The sequence below is a fragment of the Tachypleus tridentatus genome, chromosome 12 (assembly GCF_004210375.1).
Source record: "Tachypleus tridentatus isolate NWPU-2018 chromosome 12, ASM421037v1, whole genome shotgun sequence".
Classification (NCBI taxonomy): Eukaryota; Metazoa; Arthropoda; class Merostomata; order Xiphosura; family Limulidae; genus Tachypleus; species Tachypleus tridentatus.
The window spans coordinates 4,362,438-4,385,776 of NC_134836.1; the positions used below are offsets into that span (position 1 = coordinate 4,362,438).

Consider the following 23,339-nt stretch of genomic DNA (forward strand, 5'->3'; position numbering starts at 1 on the left):
CCTCCAGTCTACTCAGCATCTACTAGATCTGTATTGAATCATATCTTTTTCTTACGGAGGCTTCAGACAATGCAGGAGTTCTTTCAACAATGTCACCAGAATGCTGCTTCCCTCCAGCTATCTGACAGACGAGTAGGACTCCCGGCTGCTGTCAGAAGATCATATTTATCAACCTATTAAACAGTTTATTGCAGATTACATGATCAGACAGGTATTATAACATTGTAAGACAGAATTTTATTAAATTGAACAGTGAGTTTTATATGTTCAGTTTAAAATGTTATTAGAAGTAATTTTATGTTATTAAATTTTTAGTAAACATTTCACAGCTATTTTCACATTAACATACTTAGCACTATCAGACATAGCTGCTGCTGTTTTATACCTTATGGTTGTCAGTGTATTTTATGTTTGCTCGGTTTTCTCAAACCATTTGAGACTTAATTTTTGTTTAACCATGCAATTTGTGTGTTGGTTCTTTTCTCAAATCATTACAATAGTATAATTTTGTTTTGCAGTGGGTTTATGTCTTAACTCTATTTTTTGAATCATCATGAATCTATAAATTTGTTTTGCAATGTAATTTGTATTTAGATTTGCTTTCTATAACTAGTAGGAAATTATTTTTGTTTTAGTCTTTTGTGTTGTAGATTGTTTTTTCAAGTCATGGAGATTGTAATTTTTTCACTACTTTTAGGTCCTTGGTCTGCCTTCTCAAGCTGTAACTTTTGCTCTCTGTAGTCTTATGGGTAGCCTTGGTGTTGATGTTACTGCTGAGATTGAGCAAAAGGATATTGGTGCAGAGAGCAAAGTTTCACTGGATGATTTATCTAATAAGGTGGTGGACCGATATGTGAAAGACAAGTTCCCTTCTGGTCAGCTGAGCCAAACTAGTTCATTGACTAGTGCTTTGGATACTGTTTGGAGAAAATGGGATTTGGCTAGGTAGGTGATAAAATTAACATTACTTAATTGGTGTAACTGAACAACTTTTATCTTGTTAGCTAATAAGATTGTGGCAAAAAAACAATTATTGCATTTTTAATTCTGATCTTTCCCTGTAATACCTTCTATAGGCCTTTGCACTGTTTAGGGTGGTTTGAAAATGACATTTTTGAAGAATCATCATATTGAGATGAAATAAACTACATCAATGTACATTAGACCCTAAGACTGAACTAAGTGCAAAATTTCTTTAGTTTTATGTACATATTTATTGATATTTTCAAACAAAGAAACTATAAAGTAAAGATTAGAACTTAATAGCTTAGATAAGAAAATATAGATAAAAAATAAAAAATTCTTCAGGAATGTGTGCAGACAACTGTCAGGTGATTTAATGTGATAGTTTATCTTTATTTGCCTTAAGCTCTTAAAGGATTTATTGTTTTGTTGTTGTAGTTACATGATTCAAAGAGCAATAAATTTAAATGAAAGTAGATGTAGAACTGTTAGGAGCCTAAGACTGCTAAAGATAAATAAATTGAAATTGTTACAATCTACAGTCATTCTAAAAATTTTTCTTCATATTTTTAAACTTTCACTGTTGATGATTTTACTACAATTAGTGTCAGAGTAAAGAAAATAAGAGATAGGGTTTTAATTTTTTTTACCAAAATAGACATGATGTTCAGCTAAAAATTTCTAGAACTTCTGCAAATGAAATTGAAAATTGTAAGTTGAAAAGAAGTGTTTTATTCTAAGCTTAAAGTATTTTTCACCTAGACTGGCTTAGTAAAGGCTTCATAAATTTAATCAAATTTTTAAAGAAAGTACCTCTATATTTTTGTCTTTGAATTTGGTTGTTTTATCTAGAATAATGTGTTACTTGTGTAATTTCATTTAGACAGAATATGGAATTCTGTTTTATTAGCACATCCAGATTAAGATATTTAACTATTTTTGTTTTAGACGCCTTGAAAAGCATGATGTTCTTTTGAAAGAAAGTGTTCAACGTGTACAGCTCCAACTTGCTCGTTACCATTGGCTCTTTGAGGACATACTAGCACAAGGAAACGTTGGACCTTTACAAAACCTCACTGCATATGGCAGATCTACTCTTATGTCGGAAATGAGAAAAGTATGTGCCAAATTGTATTCATGTGATAATGATTAAGTCTTTAAAAGAAACCTGCAAAATTGAGTATAGCTAGTCAGTTAGTAGAAATTACTTATTGTCAGGCTCATTAATTGATTACTATAAAATACAATGGCTATTGAAAAAAAACTTGTGCTAAAACTCAGGTTTTGATATCTGTGGTGGGGAGAGCACTGATAGTTTGTTGATTAGTTTTGTATTTAACAATAAACACACTGATATTTACTTAGATTGGTGAAATAATCAGAACCCTAATTTCTTTAATCATTTTCACGAAGCATGATATTAATTTAGTAAGCTGAACAATCTTGAATTAATTGAAACTAATTGAAAATCACAATGGTAATATTTGGATAACTGGAATAATTAAAAACTGTAATAATTAGAAACTAATTTTGATTAATTGATTGTTTTTTTTATATTAATTTATTTAATATTGATTTTGATTGCTGAAATAATTGGGAACAGTAGTGATTATCTTTATGACATTTATTGCAATATATGTGATACTCAGAGATAATAGATTACATCAATTAATATAGTTAATTGCCCAGCTATAAAGCAAGTAACTGTTATTTTTTATTAGTTGGAGGAGATAAGTTTTAATGTGCACCAAATAGTATATATAGTCACCTTCCCACAACTGTTTGCAGGCACTGAAGGGTAAAATAGATGTGGGACATTGTGGGCTTTAGCACCCACATCTCACTTTCCTAATTCCCATTTATAATTCTATATCTTTATTTCTTATGTGAGACTAGTGAATGGAGGTTAAAGCTGATAGATGGTGTATCCCCATCGCTATGTCGGTCCCACTTCGGCAGTCACCTTCAAAACCTAGGGTACATTTTATAATCCCACATTGTAACTTGTAGTCTGGGATTTTTTCAGTTGATGTAGTGTTTTTTGTTTAATTTCTTTTTGTTTTGGCTTGTTTTTGAGTTATAACAAACTCATAAAATTATAGGTTTGGATTTGGTATTTTTAATGCAGTTGTTCATTGTGATTTTACTTATTTTACTGTTTAACTTCATTAATGTATTTATTTACACTAAAATATGTTCAATGTTGTGAATGGTAGCTGACTGTCATACTTTCCATTACATTGTTCAGTCTTATGAAGTTAAATACAATACCCTTACCTAATGACAAATTGTGAAACTATAATTTAGCCTAGTGAGCTGGTTATAGTAATTATACTGCTGCAAATGTTATAAACTGTATTTACCGTATTTAACTAGGCAGTACAAACTTTGTTGTCCTTGGAGTCTGCTGTTTCTCAGAGTCAGGATCGTTATTTATCCGTAACAGCCAGTGTGGAACAAAGATTGAAGTGGGCAGCTGGGGCTAACCCCTCCTTAGCCAGTACACAAGAAGAATTTGAAGCAGGAATTACAGAAAAAACTGCAACCACATCAGTAGGTTCATTACTGGACTTAGTTTTCTGGCTTACACTTTCTTTGTCTTGCATAGCTATATTTATAAAAAGGTTTCAGATTCACTTGGAAATCAACCAGTAAAAGATTTTGTTTTAAGAAAACAAAGGATATCAAGGTAATATACTTGGTTTTAGTGGCATAGATGGTAGACTAAACATTGCATTATAAAAGTTAAATTTACTTGGATTAAAGTTATTGAACAATTTATTAGGTTTTTAGAGTGAAATTTCATAGGCATAACTGTAGATTACTAATTTTTGGAGTTATAGAGGTTAAAGATAGTTGTTTTAACCCTGTAACTTTGGGTATCATTTACTGTGCACATCACTAGGTTTTAGTGGCTTTCATTTGGAATTTTATTAAACTACTTTTTGTTTGTTATACCAATTAATATAGCTTAAAATTACAGCTAAATATGTACATTTTAATAGTATACAAGTTTTAAGTTCTAAATTTTATGGGGCAATATTTAAAACCCTGAATTCCTTCTAGTGTGAGAAAGGTGATTGTAAGCATCCCTTCCTCTCTAATTTATTCACCATTCCTCCTATAAGTATGAAATTCAACATTAGTTACTATAAAATTGTCATTGCTCAGAGAAACCATAATTTTTGTAGCTTTCACTTTTGTTTTGTTATGAGTCAATAAATAGAAAATCAGACACCTATTACGATACCTACCAGTCACATCCTCTCTTTTAGGATTTGGTAATAATTCTCTTTTACATTTATTTCTGTATTATCTATAGCCAATAGAAAGCCAAAGTTTCATATATCAAAGAATGGATTATATAACACTGTATTCTGAACAGAGAATTGTATCTCTTTTAGTAGAAGCTTCATTCCCCTGGAAAAGATAACTAGCTTGGATGCATTTGTGACACTCAGAGGAAATTTTCTGCTTTCTGCATGTTGTTATTTTATGTTCTTTGGTGCATTATTTAATTAAATAAAATTTTATGCTTTATTCCTATTAGTATTATAAACAAAATTAGGGTTAGTTGTTGTCTAACCATGTAGAGTTAAGGTAGAGAAAACAAAAGATACAATATGTAAAGTTTTACTGAAAATAAATATTTCAAATGTATTTAGGAAGTTTTATTGATTACACAAGTGAGATTTCTGAGAGGTCACATGGGTGGTCAAAGTGACAGTCTATGTTGAGAGAGTTAAAATTAGTTAACAGTTTATTGGGTTTTATGGAATGAAATATACTAGACAAGTGTTATAGACTATTAACTGGTGGAGTTATAATACTTAAATTTATGTTAATACTTATGAGCAGTTAGCTGGATTCTTAACAGAGTTACTGGTTTTGTATACCTTATATTAAAATATTTGAACTTGACACAACTATTAAAGGTTTTATAGGACATTCAGTCTAAATAAAGATGATTAGAAGTTCTAGTGAACTGTATAGTAAAGATAAAATTAGGACAAGAACAAATACTACTTGAGTTATTCTGATTTTAGTCGTGTCTTTTTGAGGATGCACTGACATCAGATACTCATTGAAGTATCATTGCTTTTAGGATGCACTGGCGCCAGACAATTATTGAAATTATCATGTTAAGATACAAGAAGCTCATCTAGTTATATATATATAAAATGTCATTTTAGGACAGTATTAACAGGAGGTTTTGAAATGGATCGTGTGAAGATGCTAGTAACAAGTTGTATAAAATGAAGTAAATTAAAATCAGTAGTAACAGGAAGTTATTGAAACTGTTATTTGAGTACCATGCTAACAGGAAATAAACTGTATATTAATTGAGGAAAATTGTCACAGGAAGATCGTAAATTAGGATGTGCTAATAGTCTGTGTGCAACTTATGCATTTTTTCAATCAGTTATACATTTTTCATTTGGTATTTTCTGGCTATTGAGATACATGAATATGCCAAATTATATGAATAGTAAAATTACAAACAGAAAAAAAAAAATCCTAATTGTGTGTTTTTGTGAATCTTCTTGTTTGGTGTTAAAAAAAAAGAATGAAATAAAGCTGTGTAATATTCTTTCTGTACTTTTGAGATGTTTATCTTTTCTGTTTTAAGGAACCTGATATAAATTTCACAGCAGCACCTGTAGCTTTTTTTTTTCTTTTAATATCTGAAGAAATTGTAACCTATTAATACTTCATTTTTATTGGTTTTTTTTTATTGAATTAGTCAGTGTCCATGTATTTCTAATTCAGTTTAAAGTAAGTCAACCTTTTTTTTTTTTTTTAACCCTAGGCCACTGCTCAGCTTTCTCGAGAACTAATGAATGTATGTAATGCCATTCTTCATTTTGAAGCTATGAGAACTCGTACTTCAGAAGCCCTGGCCTCGGACAGCTCATTTTTAAATCTCATCAACAGGTTGTCAGTGATTTTTATAGGAGCTATAGTTATTAAATTGTAATGGCTGGCAATTATAACATTGTTACTGGCCATTGTGAAAAATATCTTCATAAGTTTAAAAATAACATAAATTGTGACATGTTTACACAAAATTCAGTATAATTGAGTTATTTTTTCCAAAACCAGTAGCAGACTTTACCTTTAATAGTATAAGAATACAGTATTTGATATATTTGCTCAAACTTGTTTTCCCAATAAAATCAATTTAAAAACAGTATTTGAATAGTTGTAGATCAATTTTTTGCTAAAGTTTAGCAATACATACAACACAATAATTATTAGGTTATAAGAGTGTGGTTTGTTAACATTTTTTCACCATCTTGTAGATTAAAATTACATTGTGATATTGTATTTAGTTTTTAGGTCTTAAGTAATCACCTTCAAGATGTTAATAAATGTGCATAAACCACAAAAATGTTCCACAGTTATATTAAAATTTAAGATTAGAAATTGATCACATTGGATAAATCAGAATCTAGTTTTCTTTATAATGACATAAATACTTTTATTATATAACTTATTATAGTTTTATATAATAAATGATGGAATTAATATCTGTAGATTTTTGTTCTGTTGAAATTATGATGGTGTTGGTAAATACAGATAAAGGAAAATGTACATATTTTACTAAAATTAAACATTATACATTTATTTATGCTCTTAGTTGCTAGATTAGCCACAAGTTTTAGAAATATTTCTCTGCTTTTATTCAAAATAGTCCCATGCTCATACAGTGGTAAGTCTATGGGCTTACAACTTTAAATCATGGGGTTGATTCCACTCGATGGACATGACAGATAGCCCAATGCAGCTTTGCTTTAAAAAAGAAAAAAAAATTAAAACAAATCCAGGGAAACTTATTTTCAAAACTCTTATGGGATTTCAAATTCAGTATTTACATAAAGATGTTTGACTTAAATGAATATTTTTGAATTTGGAAAATAACATTAGCAACAAATTTTCTTGTATTTTAAGAATCTTTAGAAACACAGGTGTGTCATTATGAAATGTGAAATTCAGTTTGAAAACTATGATCTGGATTTTCCTCCTGGATGTAGTTTGCTTGTTTTGTTTTATAGCTCTGATCTGTGTGTGATGTAGACTTGGAGCTCCTGTTTCAGTTTAATTTTTCTTTATGATGTGCAATGCTTTCTTAAATGTCATAGCAAATTTCTAAACCACTGTATATCATTAGGGGTTTGATCAATATATTCAGAAATATTGCATACACACTAATATCAGTGGAAGCATATTTTCCTAAAAGATTTGATAATCACCCCAGATATTGCTATAGAAAACATCTAGGAGGCTACATAACTTTTTCATGTACCTTATTTATCATAAGTTAATATTTTCTAAGCAAGTTATTTTAAAATGCTAATTAAATACTAAGAAACATCACAGTTATAAGTTACATAATTTAGTAAATAATTTTCATGTAAATTCCTATAATCCATGAAATCTTTTATACATATTTTCTTTATTAAGGTTTGTAAAGTTTCTACCATGGAGTGATAGAAGAAAATAATGCTGTGATGAATTCTTCAGAACTGTCTTTTATTTATTCAATTATTATGTGCATAATAATTAACTACTGAAAACAATCTGATTATTTGTGTCTGTGTAACTATTAGAATTAGCATAGGTTCAAACTGACTGCACACATGTCTGCTGTTTTCATGTGTTCTAACAGAAGTAAGCACAAGCTTCAATGGAGATATTGTAAGTGATAGTAAAACATACTTCTGTGAAAAAAGTGAAAGTTATTACATTTAAAACCAGACTGGGTGTTACAAGTTGTGTAATTACAAGGAAAACAAAGCCTGTTTATACAACAAGCAGTTATTGCTAACTATAAAATGTCTCTTTTTAGAAGTCAAGAAAGCTGTCTGTTAGCTGCTAATTGTGTTAGCCAAGTCACGAAGCTAGAGGAGCATCTTATAGATCTACAGGTACTTTTTACATGTACTTTAAATACTTTTAATCATTTTTTTTCCTTGCTTTATTTAAAATACTGTTCAACCAAAAAAAGAGGAACTATTTCCAAATACAAGCATTTGACTGAGAAATCAAAAGGTTTCTAGAAATTTCTTCATTGAAAATGTAGTTTATAGCCTTGAATAGTTGTATGAACAGTTCATATCCTGTACTTTCTCTTCCAGGATGTCATTACTACAATTTCGTTGTTAGGTTTGGGGGGAGGGTACAAGGCATTTCTAATGTAATTCAGCTTTCAACATGAAGCATAAGGCTTAGTGTGTGTGTATATATTATTGGCACTTATGTATAATGTTAAAATACTGAATGAGAAACACACAATGTTAAAATCAGTACACACTTGAAAACAATTGTAGATTGAATAGCGAAGATTGTAAACTGTTTATAATGCAGTGTAATGTAATGGTTTTAACAGTCACTTGATAAACTATGTAATAGCCAACTGATACTTACACGATATGAACTAATTGTCTGAATTTAAAATTCTATTTGTCTATTATAAAGCTACAGGAATGGTTTACTATTGCAAAACATTATCTAAGTTTAATTTAGGTATCCTGCAGTGGCATACTGCTTATCCTTCTTTATTAAATATATTAAGTTTATTGAATTTAAACATCATATAAATATACAACATATTTATTGTAATCAGACCACAGCTGTTAGATACAAATTAGTCTCAGCAGAAAACTATTGACAAAAAATTGTATAACTAAAAAGGTAAGTTTCTAAATGTGAGATTATAGTTCAATAAATCTTAGTAATTCAGTTTTTGTTTGATTTCTTGGGGGAGTTGACACTAATTGAATATATAATATGGAAATTGGTGGTCAAAACAAAATTTAGGTAATTTTAAACTTTTATTTTTTCCTGTTTAGACTAAATACTGGTTTAAAGATATATACCAGTTTCATACAAATTGAGAAGCTTTTTAAGCATAAGAATGACACTTCATTCCTGCCAGTAAAAGTCATGAAAATTAATTAAAAAAATACATTTTGTGTTTGAAGTATTGTTAGACAAATTAGACTTCCTAACTGACTTAATAGTAAGTTAATTTAATCCATTTTATCTCTAAGACCTGTAGACTTTAAGTCAACTACTCAGATTTGCTTTAAAATGTTAGCAACTCCTAAAAACTGTCTAGGAACTCAGTCAAGCATAGTGATGCACAGTCAGTGAAAATCACCATACACAGATCCTTCTATAGTACTGTTGAGATTATGATAATATTTCACAGCTTATGTGAATTTTTTGTGGGGTTTTTAGCTTTATTATAAAGAGTAAAACAAAAGTTTATTTAGTAATCAGAGAAACATGCACTTTAGAACTATAATTTTCTGTCACCATAATTTTTTTAAACATTTAGGGGGCTTAATATTTCTCTTGAATTCGTATTTCTATTTGTGTATTTTGATGTTTGGTATCAGTACTAAAATGATGACTGATGGTTAACTGTATGTAGGTGTTTAAAAAGTATTGGTTTTAATTTTATCAAGCTTACCACCATTTCATTGTGCTTATGTTCTTGAAAGTGGTTGTTGTTATGATTTAAAGTATTTTAAATGTTATGAATATTGTTTTGGACTTCTGTTTGTAATTGATGATTCATCATATTAACACCTTCTCAGATTCCAGTGTTAAGTTTCAACTGAATGACTGTTAATGTCAAAACTCTCAAGAAAAGTTAAACAAGTTATAAATGTTTCATAAATTGGATTACTACAAATAAATTTGAATGCTTTATATTTCAAACAGCAGTTTTAATAGTGTTTAAAAAACATCCTGGTTTAGAATGAAGTAAATTTCATATTCATATTGGTGATCCCATAATTACTCATCAGTTATTAACTATCCAGTGGTTTTGTCCTGTGAAAACATAATCAGTCAGCATTGTATATTCTATTGTTTTTTAGCCTTTACCTGAAACTGGTGGAATTACTTCAGATTGGATTACCAGCATCTTGGAAAAAATTTCACAGTCTTTAGCAAAGAGCAAAGAAAAACTTGAACAAAAAGAAGTAGAAAGTTTTTCTCACTGGGTAAGTAAATGTGTCAACTTGCACACAAAAAAGTGAACATTCTATTTTATTTTTATTACATATGTTACTACTGAATTACCCTTAACATTTTTTTAAACTGTTTCCTTTCAGTTTCTCTGTTTTAATTTTTGACTCAAACTTTCCTTATTAATTTATTGAGTCATAACATTTCAGAGATGCAATGTCTTCCTCTTCAAGAAGGATGGCTTGGGGAAGTCAGCTTCTTGCTTTAATTTTCGATAAGTTGCTGTGGAGGAGGTTTAACTGAAAATATAACTTAAAAGTATAAATTTTTCTATTTGAGACATAAAATGAATGACTAGTGAAAATATTTTGGAAAGTAACCAATACTAAGAATGTTAAGTAGTTTTTAAAACTAGATCAGAATTTTTTACATCAATTGTTTTCATTTTATAATTTGCTTTACTTCCTATTGAAGAAAGACTGTTCAGACTTTTTACAAAGATCTGAACAGTGATTACTTTTTTATGCTTGTGTGTGTATCTTCAGGATACTAACATATTTATTTTATTCACTGGTACATAAATCTGGTACATATAGTTACTGCTTATTACACTTTGTATTATAAATAAACATAATGGCATGCATTAATACATTTGAGCTGGAATTTTGTTCATGTGAAATATTATTTAAAAAATAAACGTTGCGTTTTCAGATTTGGTTTTCTGCTAACACATTTTATCCCTGTAGGATGTGGTGAAGAATCATGTCATTTTAATCCGTAGCCTGTTAACCACACATTATAATTTGATGACAGATGTTCGAAGCATCTTGAAGTCTTTAGCAAAGGTAAGTGTTTTATATTGTTTGTGTATAAATGTTCTAGGAGCTGTATTTTCTTATCTTTTATGCTGACCTTGTTGTTAAAGCTACAACTTGTATTTTATTTGTTATAATGAACAGCATGAAGAAGTTGCATTGAAAGAAGAAGATCAACAGATAGTGCCTGTCCAGCAGTACTTACTGAAATATCGAAGTTTTTCAGAACAGATTTCTGCCATGGTTCGGGAGGTTCTTTCTGATGTGTGTGAGCATGACCCACACAAAGTAAATAAAATCAGAGAAAAGCTTGCACCATTGCCTTCCCTAACAGTTGATGTGTATGATGGTTTGATAGAGCTAGCTGGGCCAGTAGGTTCCCATTCTCATCCTGTTTTCACCTGCATTATATCAGACGGTAAACAATTTTGTCATTTTCAGTTGTTGTCTTAAGCATAATCATCAACTTCTCAAACACTTCATCTTTCCTTTCATAGATAGAATATACAAGTAATTTAACAAAAGTTTCATTGCACAGAATATTTATGGAAATATAAAAATCACATGTTCTAACAAATTCTGAAAATATTGTTTTTTCATTATGATTAATAAGGGCTTTTAAGAATGCTTCAATCATATTTTTACTCTTACACTGATTATGTGAAAAGTCTATTGTAGAGTTTTACTAATAATACCATGTGGTAACAACAGCTACAGCAGGAAAAAATCCTAATTACCAGAAGGTAAGAGGTGAAAGAACAGTTGTGGGAAAAAAGATGCTACCACCTTCAGTTCGTGATGGAGATCTGTACTCTGAGCCATCACCAGGAAGTCAAGGAGCAGGAAGTCGTCCACTTTCTACTCCAATTCCAGACAAAAACAAAAAATCCAATGTTTTCCGAGACCCTAAGACTGGTAAAGGTATGGTTTTTAAATATTCTGCCTCTGTTTTGATTTTTGTTTTTATATGAAAGAAATGTAGTTCCTTCTAGCATTCATCCACTGTTGGGATAGCTTTAACTATACAGACATGCAACACTGCTGTATGAGATCTGATTCTGCATGGTGGACACAGCAGTTAGCCTAATGTATTTGATCTAAAAAAAAGAAATATATTAACACTCTTGCTATGAGCTCAGTAGATTATGCTGACCTTGTGATCCTAGTTTCTGTACTATGACTTTAAACATTTTGCATATTGATACAAAATTTGACAACCCCCCCCCCTTTTTAGTAAATATTACAAGTCTTAATACAGAGTTACATTTTTTAAATAATTTTACTAAAAAGAAATTGGTATATATGCAGAATCAGATTAGTGATTACTGCTTTGAGTGCAAAGTGATTTTCTTGTTAAGAGTAAAAAATACTTTGCTTTACCTGCACATTGTCAAATTTCATTTGCATAATCTCTGAAAAACACCTCAATATATATAAACAAAAACAACTAAATTAAAAGTAACCTGTTTTTGTTTTTTTCAGTGACTGCAGATTGTAAGTGAAAATTAAAACTTTAATGTTTTATTGCCCTTTGACTTGTTTCTAAGGAAAATACCCACCAATTGTAAGTCACTTAGTGGACCCCTCGGTGTGGATTCCTGTATGTGGTGAGGGGACCTCCCAGGGAAGGTTCTGTTCTTTCTGGTTACCTCCTCTGGGATCTAAACATCCACCCACGTGATTGCCGTGCATGGCGACCCGTGAAAAGGAAGAGAGGATCCTGGTGGTTCAGGGGCCCAACCCTAACACACCACTTTGGCCTTGAATGACCTTGAGATGGGCTCCCCTCGGGTCAGTCAGCTGGTCCAGTTGGGCTAGGGTCAACCAAGTACCAGTGTTGAAAGTTCTCAACGGATGTTGTGGACATTGTGTCTGATACTGGTGTTTGGGTATAGTGCTCACAAAACCCTGGCATTGCTGCTATGTCCTTGCATGACATTGTAGTGCTTCCCCTTGTAGGGTTCCGTGGTGGGTGGGGTCAGTGGGTACTGAAATTTTCCTTTTTTCCTATGGATCCTCCTTTGGAAAATTTAAATAAAATAGTGAAAAAACAGTCAATAGATAAATGACCATGTTTTGAAGACTCTGAGCAGCAATCTTCAACATCTGTAACACACATACCTCATTTTCTTATATTACATTCTCTTTCAGAAAAACCTTTAGGGCAAATGTCCCCCTTTTTTATCCAGAAGGGACTAGAGGGACTTGTTGGCTCTCCAAAGTCAGTAAAGAAGCTTTGATCTGAAGAGATATTGGTTTAAACATCCACATCCCAACACAGTGAACTTCTCTTGAATTCAAAGGCAATTGTGAATGTACCTATATAGGTTACCCCTCATGCTACCTTGAATTCATCAGGAGGAGTTATTGTTGAGGGATTTGAAGAATGTCCCCGAGTCAGAGATTCTTGCTGGTTTCTGCACTCAAGTTTCTGCTGTGGGGCGCATCTCTGCTTGCAAAGATGGAGTTACACTGCCCACAGATATCCTTTTTTTGACATTTACATCACCATGTGCACCTGCCACCATCAAGGCAGGTTATCTAAATTGCAGGGTACGGCCGTACATTCCATACCCTCTTCGATGTTTCCAGTGTCACAGGTTTGGCCACTCAAAGACGTCATGTTGTGGTTCCCTGACATGTGCTCATTGTGATGGCAAGGACCATGGTGCCTATGAGTGTGACACAGACCCACATTGTGTCAACTCTAATGGTTCTCACCCTTCCTACTTTCGTTCTTGCCCAAAATGGTTGGAGGAAAAAGAGGTGCAGCATTTGAAAACAACTCATAACATTAGTTATCCTGAGGCTCAGAAATTGCTGTCCACCACTTCATCTCGGACATATGCTGCTGCACTTTGTTCCACAACTACAGTGAGAGTGCAGACGGATCTCTCTGTGCCTCCAAGAGAATCGTTTTTAAAACAAATGAAAAGCCTTTTCACCTCAATGGTTAAAAAGGTTGATGAATCAACTTCTACACCCATTTCTGTTCCTCCCATACATTCCAACAAACCCCAAGATCCACATCCTTTGGTTTCAAATACATCTTTTTCTCCCACCCCAAGATGCAAAACAATCATTTGTTTGCATCCTCAGTCACTGTTATCCCCTTCCAACAACAAAGACCTATCCAATCGACCCAGGGCAGGATCCATAGAGGTCGATAGACCTCCTCCGGATAAGGACAGTAAGGAAAAAAGACATGGTCGTAAACAAAAGGGTTCTCCAGCCACTTTGCCTTCCTGTCATTAAAAATGGCCACCTTGATACAATGGAACTGTCGAGGTTTACATTCTAATCTGGATGACATCAAAACACTGATTGCTTCCTACCTTCCTGTATGTCTTTCCTTACAAGAAACATTTTGAAACCTGCCAATACATTCACCTTTCGGCAGTTTTCTCTGTACAGAAATGACAGGCTGTGTGATGAACGAGTACATGGAGGGGTGGCACTGATGGTTGATCAGCATGTGCCCACCCTGTCTTTGTCACTCACCACAACCTTGGAGGCCATAGCCATCCGTGTTTCCTTGGGTCATACCATCACTGTTTGTTCTCCCTACCTGTACCCTGGAGAGACATATTATCAATCAGACCTTGATGCTCTTGTTGAACAGATGCTGTCTCCTTTTCTAATCCTGGGGGACTTTAATGGACATCATCCTTTCTGGGAAAGTGCTGTTATTGATAAGAGAATGCATGTTCTCTGATCACAACCTTTCTCTTTTCAATACTGGTTCTTCCACTTATTTTTACACACCTAGTCAGTCCTTTACCACTATTGATCTCTCAGTTTGCTCCACATCATTATTCTCCCATTTCTCATGGAGGGTTGACAATAATCCAATAAGGCAGTGATCATTTTCCTATACTTTTGAGAGAGACTAGCAGTGGTCAATGCCACCCTACCCGCGTGCCAAGGTGGAAGCTGGATCAGGCAAACTGGTCCACTTTCACTGCTCTTGCAGAACTTGATCCTATCATCGTGAGTCAGCCATCAATAGACGACTGTGTGGCAGCGGTAACTGACTGTATTATACAAGCAGCTGCTCAGTGTATTCCTAAAACCTCTATGTTTTCCACAATATCCTTGTCTGTGGTGGAATCCTGCCTACCACATGGCACGGAAGGCTCAAAAACGGGCCTGGGATACTTTCTGTAGATATCCCACACTTTCAAACCACATCGCTTTCCAACAGGCCCATGCACATGCTAGATGAGTAAGACGTGAAAGCCAGAAATAATCTTGGATTAAGTTCACAACTAGCATATTTTCTACCACCAGTGTGATGGGACAGGGTTCGAAAGGTCAGAGGGCACTACAATTCTGTCCCCCTCTCGATCTTGCTCTATGATGGTCAGGAGGTGGCTGATGTTCAGAGCATTGCCGAACTCTAGGTGAAAGCTTTTGCTGGGTATCTAGCACTTCTGCTTGTTCCTCCACCTTCTTGGCCATCAAGACTCGAACGGAGTGTTCACCTCTTTCCTTTCGAACTGACTGTCTCTTTGAATATAATTGTCCCTTTACACTGGTGGAACTGAAAATGGCCCTTTGTTGGTCTAGTAGTACATCGGTCAGACCTGATGATGTACATTATGAAATGCTGTGCTGTGTATCTCCTGTTTATCTTGCTATTCTTCTAATTGTTTTTAACTGGATCTGGCAGGAGAATGTTTTTCCTAATGCCTGGCTCCAGGCGATTATCTTACCTTTCTTTAAGCCTGGGAAAGATCCTAAAATTCCTTCAAACTACCTTCCAATTGCTTTGAGCTGTCTGTCTGACCTTAGAGAGGATGGTTAATGCTCGTCTTGTTTCGTTCCTCGAATCAAACAACCTCCTCTCACCCACCCAGTGTGGGTTCGAACGACAGCACTCCACCACGGACCACTTAATTCGACTTGAAACATCAATCAGAGAAGCCTTTCTCAAATGACAACATCTTGTATCAATATTCTTTGACATTGACAAGGATAGATGACACAATATTGAAGTATGGCATTTTGCGAGACCTCCATATACATATATATGGGTTACGTGGCCATTTACCCATGTTTATTAAAAAATTTTTAATGGACAGGAGATTCCAAGTTTGTGTGGGTTTGACACTTTCCCGTTCTTTTCTACAGGAACTTGGGGTCCTTCAGGGCTGTGTTTTGAGTGTCACACCTTTCGGTATAAAAATTAATGCCATCACTGAACAACTCTCTCTCACTGTTGGAAACGGGCTCTATGTCAACGACTTTCACATCTCATGTCAGTTGTTGAACATGAGATATATTGAGCAGCAACTACAAACTTCAATCGTTTATTGAAGTGGAACACAGCATGTGGTATTCACTTCTCTCTGTCTAAAACCATTTGCATGCACTTTTGCTGTCCCTGAGACCAAGTTCTTGGGGCTTATCTTTGACTGTAAGCTGACCTTTATACCACACTTAAAGCAGCTATGGGTCAAATGCACAAGAGCAATGAAAATCCTTCATGTTCTCTCTACCACCACTTGGGGAGTGGATCGATGTTCTATGCTAAAGATATATCGTGCTCTTATTCGATAGAAACTCGACTATGGATCACTGGTCTATGGCTCTGCCAGACCCTCAGCCTTAAAGATGCTGGACCCCATTCATCATCAAGGACTTCGACTCTGCACTTGGACTTTCCTCAGATACAAAGTTCAAAGTTTATATGTAGAATCTCATGAACCTTCTCTGCACCTTTGCTGTTTGCAACTGTCTTTACTATATTCTTCAAAACTTTGTTTCTTACCAAAGCATCCCACTTGGGGATGTGTTTTCCTTCCTCAGTGGGCCATACTTTTTCAGAACAGACGATGTGCCATTGCTCCTTTTGGCCTTCTCATCCAGGCGCAATTGGATGAATTGGGTCTGTCCTTGGGGATAACATTGCAGAATCCACTGGTCAGCCCATCCCATCATTGCTTATTACAGTCCCAAATGTGACCTTTCATTAAGTCATCTGAGAAAGGCAGATACTTCCGATTGGAAGTACTGTCTTGTATTTACTGAACATCTTTCGAACAATCTTTCCATTCCAATTTATACGGATGGTTCTAAATCAGGTAACTCTGTGGGTCTGCTATGGTTTGTTGCAGTTTGGTGGTTGCATGCAGAATCCCCTCTACAGCTTCTGTGTTCACTGCTGAACTATATGTCATATTTTTTGCCCTGGATCATATTGAAGCTAAGCAGTACTCCAACTGCACTATTTATACTGACTCGCTTAGTTTTCTACTGGTCCTGGAATCACTTCATGTTGGCTCACACCCTGTTCTCACTGAGATTCAAAACTGACTGGCCCATTTCTCATTAACATCTACTTCTATTCAGTTTTTTTGGATACCAGGCCACATTGGTATTCGCGGGAATGAGCTTGCAGACACGGCAGCTAAATCTATCTGCTCTGGCACTATCACCACTGTGCCTATTCCATACATGGGTGATGGTCCTGTATTCAAAGCTCGGTTTCATGCCAGCTGGCAGTCAACTTGGAGTAAAGAATGCAACAACAAACTCTTCCAAATAAAACCCTATATTAGACTTTGGCCGTCTAGCTTCCATAAGGTTCGAAAGGAGGAAGTTGTTTTAAATAGACTATGTATTGGTCACAGTTTTTTAACTCATAGTTTTCTTTTATCTGGAATTGATGCACCAATGTGTAGTTTGTGTAACACTCAAATCACTGTAAGCCACATTTTACTTACTTTCCATCGTTATGACTCTCAACGACAGCATTATTTTAAACATGTTCTGTCCCAAGGTTTGTCCGTAACATTAGACAGTGTTATTGGTGACGGTGACACTGTCCACCTTGATAAAGTTTTTAGTTTTTTAATGGCCATTAATGTCATTTAAGTGTTTGATATTTATTCATTACGCCTTTTTAATTGTGGTTCCCTTTTAAGGGTCTCAATCTCTCTAGTTCAATTGTAAATTGGAAAATGGCCATAACATTAAATAACTTGACACCAGGACTGGAAAGGCCAACTTCAGGTGACTGACGGTGGTTCTTGTACTTACCTGTTAGTCTTCCTGGCAGATTGATCATTACCATTATGCTACAGAAAGTCCTTTACAACTTTGTAGACTGGATATCAACATTGGTTTTATGCCATTTTATGTTTTATTTGCTGTTTTGTTTTACCTTCATTTCCTTTTATGTATTTTACTGCATTTAATTTATTTTTACCTTTTTACCAGACATTTGGCGCAGATAGCCTAGCTGCTTTGTGCCATAAAACACTAAATCAACCAACCAACACTCAGTGGATTTGTAGCTCATTGAATTATGCAGTGCATGAGCTTCTTGCAAATTGTTTTTTGTTATCATATAATGCGTAACAAATTTCTAATTTTCACATTTTAGTTATTTTTATAATAATAAAGAATATACTTGAAAAGAAAGAAATATTTTCCCATGTTTTTTGCTGTCCTCTTTCAATGAATGTTAAGCCTACTTTTTTTATACTAACACTACTAATATGTACACTAAGTTTTTATTTAGTTAAATAATCCACCTTAGAAAAGAGAATAACACATGCACATCAAATAATGTTGTATAACTATCATAATTTATCTGACTATAACTGTTAAAACTTTCTTTCAATTGGTTATAAATAATATAGCATAAAACGTCAGTGAGAACTATTGTAAATTTGTGAAAGAGGATGTGACAAGTGGACATAATTTTCTAGTATATAGCTCCGTAACAAATTACTAATGTTGGGTATAAAAATTATGCTTTGCATATTATTATAATAATAATATGTATTATAATGAGTAATTTGTATTAAATTTTGTACTTCTCAACTTCACAGGGGTGAAAAATAGAGAAGAGGGAAGGCTTGGAGAACAAATGTTGCAATTATCATACTAAGGGGGATTAAGAATTTTGTGAGAATGAAAATTTATTATAAAACTAAAAACCTGTATAACATTAAAACTTAATTTTGTAACTACATTTTGATGCCAAGTATATTTGTATATAATGTAATTAAACTTTAAATATAACTAAAAAGTCATTATGTACACTTTGACTTACCCATAATAAGAGGGTTAAATCATTCCATTAACTGCAGCAGGCAAACATCAGCTGTCCAAACCCCACATTTAGACCTCTGGGCCAGTGCGTCAGTTTACCAATCTAAAGCTAACATTTAGAACATTTCATCTAATGTAACAGTGAAACATCATTACCAGTTCAAAGCTAGCTGTTTAGTTCTCTAGATCAGTCCTTCAACTGTGACATTAAACATCTTACCCATCTAAACAAGTTACATTTTTGGGCATGCTCACAAATTGTAACATTTGAATGTGAGTTAACCTATTGATTGTAACTTGTAAACAACTAAACTTTTCAGTCTGCACAGTTTATGTAATTTGTCATCAGGAATATTGGTAAATAACATATAACAGTTCTTATAATAGAATTTTTTTTTCACATTTTTGCAGTTGTTCAAGAACGGAATAGTTATGCAACAAATGTGTGGAGACGAGTGAAAGTGAAGTTGGATGGCAAAGATCCTGACCTTAATCGACGGTTATCAGTTGCTGAACAGGTAATATTAACTTAGTTTTCTTACTTCCTATTTTTGTCCATATTACTTAATGATAACAGCTCAAAGATGTTTCTAGAAGTAGAAATTGTATGAATTACAAAGAGCATATAGTCAAGCCTTTAAGTATTTGATAACACTGCACAAAAAATTTTTTGAGTAGTTTTGCTTCCTGAAAAGTTTTTGCTGATTGTGACAGCTACCTGGATTGTATGCACAAATAGTTTTGGTTTTGCTTCATCGCATAGGAACTCTGAGAAATAGACAGTTAACTGTTTACCTGCAATAACTTATTTAATTGTGTTTATGTTTCTAATAGGCTATTAAGTTCAACATAATTGTTTTGCTCCTGATTTTCATTTGTATTCAATATCCAGTGCATCACATTGCAGTGTCCGACAGTAGTCAGCAAACATTGACGGATTCCAGTTGCCCTGATATCGTTTTTCCATTATAGCAATGTCCTGATGAAACCTTTCACTGTGTTCATCATTGACAGCACCGAGATTTGCAGGGAAGAAGCCCAAGTGTGAATGGAGGAAATGAATCTTGAGTGACATGTTGCACTTCATTGTTTTGTATGCTTTGAGAAGTTTGTAATGTGGGGCTCTGTAATTGCCAAGAAAATTGTCAACATTGTCTTTGAAGGCTTTCCAGGTGATCTTTTCCGGTCCAACTAACAGATTGTCGAACTGCTTGTCACTCGTAACGTCTGATCTGAGAGCCAACAAAAATGCCCTCTTTGATTTTGGCATCAGTTATTCTTGGGAACATCTGTTGCCTTCTTTGTTCATTGCTTTCACAGAATCCTTCATAAGTCCCAATTTTATGTGAAGAGGAGGCAAAAAAATCTTTGCTGGGTTGACAAGCAGTTTATGCGCCACATTTTTCTGTCCTGGAACTAACTTTTTATGGAGTGGCCAGCTCTGTCTAGAATAACGTGACTCTTTGGCATGACTGTCCCATTCACGGATGAAACAACACTACTTTGTATAGCCGAGCTGCAGTCCCAGTAACAGAGCAATGACTTTCAGATCTCAACAGATATTCCAGCTGTACTTGCTGTATTGGATGTGCTTTAGCAACATTCCCATGTTCTCGTAGGTTTCTTTCATGTGTGCTGCATAGCCAACAGGTATTGAAGGGTGAATGTTGTCATCGTGTAACAGACCAGCTTTGAGGCTTAATATTGATGAATCAATAAAGAGATGCCACTCTCGTGGGTCATGGTCACAATTCAAAGCAGAGAGCAATCCTGTGATATCAACCCAGAAACAGAGACTCTCAACTTGTGCAAAGAATTTGGTCATATCATCTTGGCGGCTTCGAAAAACATACATTTTCATACCTGGTGACAGCAAACATCATTCCTACAGTCTCGAACCCAGCAATTCGGCTTTTGCTTTTGACAGACCCAAATCTCTGACCAGATCATTTAATTCTGACTGTGTTATGAGATGTGGAATGCCTGAGGAGCATGGTTCAAAATTTGGATCAATGTCACTACAATACCCTGTATTGCAGTTTCTTCATCTGGTTTGTCTAAGGTCAGGGCTCACACTCTCACTTGCCATATTCGCCAATGGCTATTATTTTTGTTTTTTGGCAAAGAAAAATTGTAATTGGCGAATATACTGCGAAACACTGTTTACAAAATGCTAGACTGGTTCACTACATCAACAATTTTTTGGTGCAAGTATGCGGTAAGCAGATAAAAATCAATAACCTGTCTGCATTCATGCAAGGTCATGGTCAGGATCGACAAGCATGTGAAAAATTGTTCAATCAACAGCGACCTAACAGCTTAACACGAATAACTCATTTATATGTGGTTGATTAGCGGCGCTATATGCAGCAGTATATGGTTTCGTGATTTTTTGATTCGTGAGATATATTTACTTTTGTTGGTTGATTTTGCTTTCTATCTAGGTGTGTGCGTATAATGTTTTCTACGATTTGTGGAGGAAACTTATTGATGTTGATGAAGTATTGTTTTATTTTGTCTAATTCATCGTTAATTTTTTCTGGTGAGCATAGGTTTATGGCTGTGTTTATTTGGTTTCTTAGTATGTTGAGTTTTTGTTTTGTTTCATGTGCTGAGTCCCAAGTATAGTCCATTATGGGTGATTTTTCGGTGGATTTCTGTTTTGAATTGTGTGTCGTTTCTTGTAATTTTGAGGTTAAGAAATGATATTTGATTGCTTTCTTCCTGTTCACATGTGAAGTTAATGTTGGGATGTATAGAGTTAATGTGATTGAAAAAATTAAGTATGTGTTCTGTAGATCTGAATCCTGCAACTGTGTCATCTACATATCTGTACCAGTATAGTGGTGGATGTAATGTTGTGTTAATTGCTTGTGTTTCAACTTGTGTCATAAAAATATTGGCTAGAACTGGTGATACTGGGTTGCCCATGCTTAGGCCATTTGTTTGTATATAGTTGTGGGTGTTGAACATGAAGTTTGTCTTTATTGTGGTGAATTCTATGAGGGTTGCTAATTGGTTGCTGGGAATGTCTATAGTTGGGTCTTGGATGTAGAGTTTTAAGGCTATCTTGCAGGCTTCACTGGTTGGAACTTCTGTAAAGAGGGATATAACATCGAAACTGGCCATTAAGGCTTTATGATTAAGTTGATTTAGATTAGACTTGAAATTAAAAGAGTCTTTGATGAATGAGCTGGCTGATGTTACATATTTGGAGAATGCCCACGTTATGTATTTACCAAGATTGTAATTAAACGATTCATATGTGGACATTATTGGTCGTAATGGACAATCTGGTTTATGAGGTTTGGGGATGCCGTATATTTATGGTGTGCGTGAGTCGGTTTTACATAGGTAGGAATAAAGTGTTTGTGAAATTGTGTTGGCTTTTTTCATTTTTAGTAGTAATTTGTTTAGTTGAGTCTCGTGTGTCTTTGTTGGATTTGTGTGTATTGGTTTAAATTTGTTCGTGTCTGATACGATGTTCTTTATTCCTACCTACTAAATAAAGAAACAAACATAAACAAACACAAAATTAAAGAAGCCTTACTTATACAACAACTTAAACCCAAAATAAACCAATATAAAGGAATGCCTTTATACCTATATTGATATAATAAAATTATATATTCAAACATTAAACAGTGCTCTACATTCCGACACTCAGTTACACAACCCCTTCCAAACATGTGGTCAGCTTCCGGTCAGTTACTACTTTCTTTGTGAACCTGACGATGACCGAAGAAGGTCGAAACGTTGTTTGCTCTTCTACGTAAAATATTTTCTCAACCCAAACGAGCTGTTTTTGCATATATATTTCTCTACAAGTGGGTCTTCTCGACATCACTAACATCTCAGAATGGCTTCTTCGCAGACCAAATGCCCCTCAGACAGTGAAAGTTGTCTAATGCCTCCATCAAAAAAATCCAAATCTGAAACTGACAGTTCACGATCATTCCAAGAAAAATGGTTGAATGAATTTAACTGGCTCAAATATGAAGCCTCTACAAAACAAATGTTTTGCACATTGTGCATTAAAGTACAGAACTCAAACACTTTCACAACTGGTTGTGCAGTGATGAAAAAAGACAACCTAACCAAGCATCAGAAAACAAAAGGTATTTATTAACTGAGTAAATGTTGAGACTTATAAAATTATTAAATATAATGAAAAAAATATGCCCATGTCAATTTATTTCCTATTACTTTAGCAGTGTTATTACATTAAAAAGATGTTGTGATGCATGAGGTAATTCATTTTATTACCATTTATTTCAGACCACAGAGATGCAATGGAGGCATCCAAGCTGTCTACAGCGATGACTAAGGCCACAGTCTCAGCCATAAACAAAAGTGAGACTGCCATCATAGCTGCAATGCACAATGTTTACTTTGCAGCAAAGCATGACCTACGAAGTTCCCTAATTCTGGATCTAAACAGACTATGTATGATGCAGGTAAGTTATTATGTATACAATACAGTTTTTCTGTTCTTGTCGCAAGTGGATTTTATTT

General features: G+C 34.2%; 3 protein-coding genes across 6 annotated transcripts in view; all 3 read left to right on the forward strand.

Annotated features, from left to right (window-relative positions):
• The window catches only part of nonC (serine/threonine-protein kinase Smg1), a 136,650-nt gene extending 135,767 nt beyond the window's left edge, over positions 1-883 (forward strand). For 3 of the 4 annotated variants that reach the window (XM_076473742.1, XM_076473745.1, XM_076473744.1), the window contains 2 exons: positions 1-211; positions 698-883. In XM_076473742.1, coding sequence (XP_076329857.1) covers positions 1-180 — 180 coding nt within the window. In that variant the 3' untranslated portion in view covers positions 181-211; positions 698-883. Of the gene's footprint in view, positions 225-697 lie in introns of all 4 variants that reach the window. The other variant, XM_076473743.1, reaches the window with a different exon arrangement.
• Positions 200-23,339, forward strand: part of LOC143234917 (serine/threonine-protein kinase SMG1-like) — a 23,453-nt gene continuing 313 nt past the window's right edge. The window contains exons 1-13 of the mRNA XM_076472617.1: positions 200-211; positions 698-945; positions 1,912-2,080; positions 3,340-3,516; positions 5,774-5,901; positions 7,814-7,892; positions 9,855-9,980; positions 10,692-10,790; positions 10,905-11,178; positions 11,472-11,681; positions 19,236-19,342; positions 22,699-22,942; positions 23,103-23,270. Coding sequence (XP_076328732.1) covers positions 200-211; positions 698-945; positions 1,912-2,080; positions 3,340-3,516; positions 5,774-5,901; positions 7,814-7,892; positions 9,855-9,980; positions 10,692-10,790; positions 10,905-11,178; positions 11,472-11,681; positions 19,236-19,342; positions 22,699-22,942; positions 23,103-23,270 — 2,041 coding nt within the window. The remainder of the gene's footprint in view (positions 212-697; positions 946-1,911; positions 2,081-3,339; positions 3,517-5,773; positions 5,902-7,813; positions 7,893-9,854; positions 9,981-10,691; positions 10,791-10,904; positions 11,179-11,471; positions 11,682-19,235; positions 19,343-22,698; positions 22,943-23,102; positions 23,271-23,339) is intronic.
• Positions 23,142-23,339, forward strand: part of LOC143235520 (E3 SUMO-protein ligase KIAA1586-like) — a 9,038-nt gene continuing 8,840 nt past the window's right edge. The window contains exon 1 of the mRNA XM_076473747.1: positions 23,142-23,281. The gene's annotated coding sequence lies outside the window, so the exon portion shown is untranslated. The remainder of the gene's footprint in view (positions 23,282-23,339) is intronic.